This window comes from Lolium rigidum, chromosome 2 (genome assembly GCF_022539505.1).
Source record: "Lolium rigidum isolate FL_2022 chromosome 2, APGP_CSIRO_Lrig_0.1, whole genome shotgun sequence".
Taxonomy (NCBI): domain Eukaryota; kingdom Viridiplantae; phylum Streptophyta; class Magnoliopsida; order Poales; family Poaceae; genus Lolium; species Lolium rigidum.
Window position 1 is genome coordinate 14,807,222 of NC_061509.1, and position 5,492 is coordinate 14,812,713.

Here is a 5,492-nt window from a genome sequence, read left to right on the forward strand (position 1 = left end):
TTTTGTTATGTTTTAAAATTTTACTTTTTTGTATAGGGGACGCGACTAGAAGCTGCCCGGCCCCGATTTTAGTTTTACCGCCGGCACCCCCATATGGGCCCTAAAATGGATGCGTCGGAGCCCTTATTGGGGGCCCACTTGAGATGCTCTTAGAGCATCTCCAGCCGCGTCCCCAAAGCGACCCCAAACAGCGTGGATTTAGCGTTTAGGGACGCGTTTTCTTCGTCCCGCGTTTGGGGGACGTCGCTACCCAGCCGCGTCTCCCAAACGTGGCCCTAACATTTTTTTATAGGGTTTTCGAATACACAACTATTTTATCAAACATAGCATACAAATAAATATGTTTGCTAAAATTGTTTTAAAATTGAAATATAAGAAATAATGAAACAACTAAACAAATACTAGATCAAGGCGCCGCGACATTTGCTTATAATCCTTTGACCCTCCACATAGATCATTTTGAAGTTGTTCGTGAATATTGCTGACATGGATCTCTGCGTGCATGGCGAGAAAATCAGCAAAATCTGTAGGCACCTCATGATCAACCTACGCAAGAGGGTCCTGACACTCATGGGGACCAACGTGTCTCCTTACCTGATTCTTGCGGTCATCCTCGATGATCATGTTGTGCATGATCACACAAGCCTGTATCACCTCCCACATTTAGTCGTGAGACCAGCTTAGAGCACGATAACAGACAATTGCAAATTGAGCTTGAAGCACACCAAATGCCCGCTCGACATCCTTCCTACAAGCTTCCTATCGCGAAGCAAAGTGGCAATTCTTCTGACCTGATGGAGCTGGGGTTGTTTTTACAAAAGTCACCCATTTTGGATATATACCATCGACAAGATAATAGCCTTTGGTATATCGGTGGCCATTGATCTCATAGTTACATGGTGGAGCATGATCTTCCACTAGTTTGCTGAACACCGGAGACCCCTGCAACACGCAGTTGTTGTCACTGTGTGATCCCACCATGCCAAAGAAAGAATGCCAAATCCCCAGATCATAATCTGCCACAACTTCAAGCACCACACTAAAATATCCATGACGCTCTTTGTATATACCTTGACAAGCAAACAGGCAGTTCTTTCATGACCAGTGCATAAAATCGATGCTTCCAAGCATCCCAGGGAATCCTCTCGCATCATTTTGTGCCATGATCCTTGCAGTATATTCTTCAATTGGCCCTCACAAGTAGTATTTGCCAAACCGAATGTCGTCGTCGAAGGCTTGCTCTTCCTCCAACAGTCGGACAATCATCTCGTTGTCGCTATCCATGTCTGAAGAAAAATAAATTGTTAAAATTTAGCCGCGACAGAGGAGGCAACGAATAGCGACCTATCGCGCCTACCTGACAAGGCGTCGAACACCTTCTGTGCGTGGAGGTGGTATGGATTTGCCGACCCGTTCTGGAACGCGCGGGTGAAGCGGCGGCGGCGAAAAGGCCGGCGAGGGAGCAAGCCGCCATGACGGTGGCCGACTCAGAAGAGATTTGTCGTCGAGACGGCCATCGAATCGAGCGACGGCGGAGGGGTGGGAGGTGCAACGTGAAATAAAAGGCGGAAACCAACCGTTGTGGATATGGTCGCCGACAGGTGGGAGCCTGCCTCGCTTCTCCCTGTGTCCAGCGTGCCCATAGCGTCCCCTATGGACTAGGGATGGGCTCGGGCCGCGGATACCGTATTGCGCCGCGCCGGACGAAAGGAGGCTTTGGGGCGCACGGCTAGGAACGAAAAAAAAAGTCCAGCGTGCCCAAAAACCTTTGGGGGTCGCTTTAAGGAACGCGGCTGGAGATGCTCTTGCCATCAGAAACCGTGACGATCATAATTTCGCTTAATTAGCTACTCACTCCGCTATAAATAAGTGGACGTGTGGGTTTAAAGATAGAAATCAAGTGATGAAAAAATTACATCGAAAATATGCAAACCAATATCTCCTTCTCTTTAGTTCTTTCATCTCCAATAAAGTAAATGTATGTAGAAAAAAAAATAATGTGCTAAATGTCATCAGGTTTGATTCCGTACAATGAGAGAGAATCAATTTTTGGGATGCGAATTTGGTGCACATGAGCTCGGTTTCTAAAATATTTGAAAATTATATTTTTTGTTTCAAGAAAGTCATCCAATTTATTCCATACATAAATACATATGTCCTGGATACTCGTGCAAAATTTCGGTAGAAATTAGGTTGTAATTTGAGCTACAGGAAAATAAATAAATTTGTGGTTGTGTATAGGGGCATATATTTGTCAGAAATTTGTTTATTTTTTACAGCTCAAAATGCAATATATTTTTCTCCAAAATTTCTACCGTACTACCTTCAACTGCCTTCGACATGTTTATATGTATGTGCATATTTAATTTTAATTTTTTTAAATCTCAGAAATATGATTTTTAAAACTCAAAAGCACTGACGCTCATGCAGAAGACACTTTCCGCAATTTTTATTATTTTAAAATGTATTGGGAAAATAAAAGTATATTTTTATAGACAAAGTTTAATGCTAAACTCACCATCATAAGGGAGGGAGTACCTCACCGATATCTTACCGGCCCGTACGAGAAGTTCAGGCGAAGCAAGGACGAAGCATATAACGCTGTCCTCCAAGGCTCCAAGGGAAGAGTAAAAATACATGAGAGCAGTGAACTTGGCACCCTATTTCCATACAGTCACTGTACTATGAAATACGCAAATTACGGTCACTGAATACGCTAAGTGCTTCATCGGAGGTCACCGGAGACTGTAAAGCTTCGTATTTACTGATGTGGTACTGGTTAACCCCACATGTCAGGCCCAGCCGATGTTTACAGGGACTGTTTTGAAATAATAAAAAACAAAATGTCTAAATTAAAAAAAGTACAAGTGCTAAATTGAAAAAATGTCACCGCCAGGAGAGCTAGCTCCTGGCGCGACCGTACTTGTCGGCGAGTATACTCCTCCTGCCGGCGCGGATCCCCTGTGCGCCCATCACCGCGGAGGTGCTCGAGCTCGCGTCACAACTGGAGGCAAGGGGACGGCGAGGTGGGCGAGGGGTGGCCTCTGTCCAGAAGCGAGTGGCGCATCTGCATCTTGACTACCAGCGGCACACACGAGGTCCAACGCAACGAGATCAAACGACGACGAACAAGAACTGGACGGCGAGACTGCCTCGACCGTCGTGGTACTCCGAGCGCCACCGCCGGGATGTCCCCCGCGCCCCTGCCTCTGCGTCTACGGCCCCTGCCTCGACAGCCCGGGTACTCCGAGCGCCGCCGCCAAGAAGAGCTCGAGGCTATACATGGCGCATACGGGAAGAACCTCTCCCCTACGGCGCAACCCTCCCATCCCTTGCATCTGCCCAGCCGGCAGCGCCTCACCCCGCCTCATGCTGGGTGTGGTTGTCCCCGACGGCAAGGTCAGAGAGCGGCGGCGGGAGGACAGAGGCGTTGAGGGCCGAGTTGGGAGGCCGGCCGAACCAGTGGTGGTCGGCCACGGGACTTTTTTTAAAAGATCCTTATCTGTTTTCTTAACTTTGCACCTTAGCCCTTTTTTTATTAGACAATAGTCCCTGCAGATGGTGGGGGCTGATAGGTGGGGTCCAATTCAGTGCGACATCCACAAATACGGAGTTGTACAGGCTCCAGTGACCTCCGATGAAGCACTCAGCGTGTTCAATGACCGTAATTTGCGTATTCCATAGTACAGTGACAGTATCGAACTAGGGAGTAAAGGTGAGTGACCTCCGGGAAATGCACTTTGGCTCATAGGAGCATTTGCTTCCATTGTGTGAATCCACATTTTGAAGTGTCAAAAAATTTTAAACTAAATTTTTACATGTACATATAGACACTTTATGTTGGTACACAAATTTTCAAAAAAAGAGAACAATTTATGTGGCTCCTGTAAAAAAGACAAATTTTGATGCTATAACACGACTACGTACAGCGCATTTTTTTGTCTTTTTTGTACACACCACATAAAATGTTGTTTTTCCACGAAAACTTGTGCACGAACATAGAATGTCACGATGCACACCAAAAAAATTTATGTCAATTTTTTTGACATTTTTAAAATTAATTTTTAATTATTTTCTATAATGGGAGCATTTGCTCCTATGAGCCAAAACGCCACCTCCAGTGACCTCCCATGTATTTTACTCCCCAAGGGAACAACAATTAGTTCTGAACTCAAGTCGTCTTTAGTACTACAGAAGAGACTAGATGGAATCAACATAACGACAGATTAGTTCACTACCACCAGTAGCTCACTGCATGCAAAGAACGTACAGATTCCGGTACTACCTAGATACAGCGTGAATTAAACATCGAAACAACTCTACAAAGTTAATGCGGACCTTATTTGATTGATTTTGAGGAAGGAGGAACGAGTCTTATATAAACCGGGCCATGAAGGAAAATCAGCTAAACTAGTAGAAATCACACGCAAGCCAGAAGTGCCTTTGGAAAGACAGGAAAAACAATTCAGGAGAACTGATCATGACTGCTAGTAAGTACTGAAGCAGCTGGTAGAAGTAAACTGAAGCTTCCTTCTTGAGCTGACGGAAGCAAAAGACGGAGTACAAAGATAGAAGAGCACAGAACATGAATTAGCACTGGGGTGAAGATTTAAGAGCCCGGGACTTGGCAGCAACAGTGAATGAGTTCCTTGACATCGCCCCCTACTGCATAGCTGCAGTTATTGGCAGGCAGAAACGAGATCATTCACGGCCGGGTTGCAAAAAAACAGCAAAAAGAAACCTGCAAGCTGGATCTTACCGATGGCCGAAAAATAAGTCAATTCAAACAAATTTAAGGCAGCATCAGCAGTAAAGTACCTGGGTGAATGTTTGTACCATTTCAGTGAGTGTGCCTCCACTGGAATATAAGTCAATTCTTCAAAGTTCCAAACAAATATGCATCGGGACAGTTGGGATGGTCGGCCACCGCTCTCTCCACAGCAGCCTTTGCTTCAGAATACTTCTGGCTTCCTCGTTCTTCACCATAAAGCTTAATCTCTACACTCTGGAGCGAAGGGAGGTTCCTTATGAACAAGTCACCACCACTGAGGATATCTGACACCAGAAGACCAAAGCACAGAACTTGAACCATGGACATAGCGCCTCTTGGAAACATACAGGGAGAAAATATAACATTTTCAAACAAGCACCGTGTCGCGGAAGGAAATGCATCAGTGCTAAGCATGAACGACCTTTCCGTTTCACGCTCTTCTTCCGTGGAGGTGTCCTCGTCAGACTCCAGTCTGACAAAACAAAGAGCCGGCAAGGTCCCAAGGACCTGAATGTCCTCCAGTCGCACTTGATGGACACATATAGTGAGGTACGAGAGAAGGGGAAGGGATGATGAACTAATCCCTGTCGGCATCGTCTCGTACCATCCCTCCAACCGAAGGCAGTTGAGGCCTAGAGAAGAGGGCACGGAGTCCCCCATCTTATCAATATTCTCACCATCAGATGCAATATGTTTTTTAGATTCTCAGGGAGACAACCTC

The 5,492-nt window shown here is 45.8% G+C and overlaps 1 protein-coding gene across 1 annotated transcript; it reads right to left on the minus strand.

Moving 5' to 3' along the window:
• Window positions 1-4,327: 4,327 nt before the first annotated feature.
• Window positions 4,328-5,465, minus strand: LOC124685998 (disease resistance protein Pik-2-like; the record flags this gene model as incomplete). Its single annotated transcript, XM_047220014.1, is given in 2 exon segments — window positions 4,328-4,673; window positions 4,819-5,465. A coding segment is annotated over 1 exon segment (595 nt), but the record flags the coding sequence as incomplete, so codon positions are not given.
• Window positions 5,466-5,492: the final 27 nt, after the last annotated feature.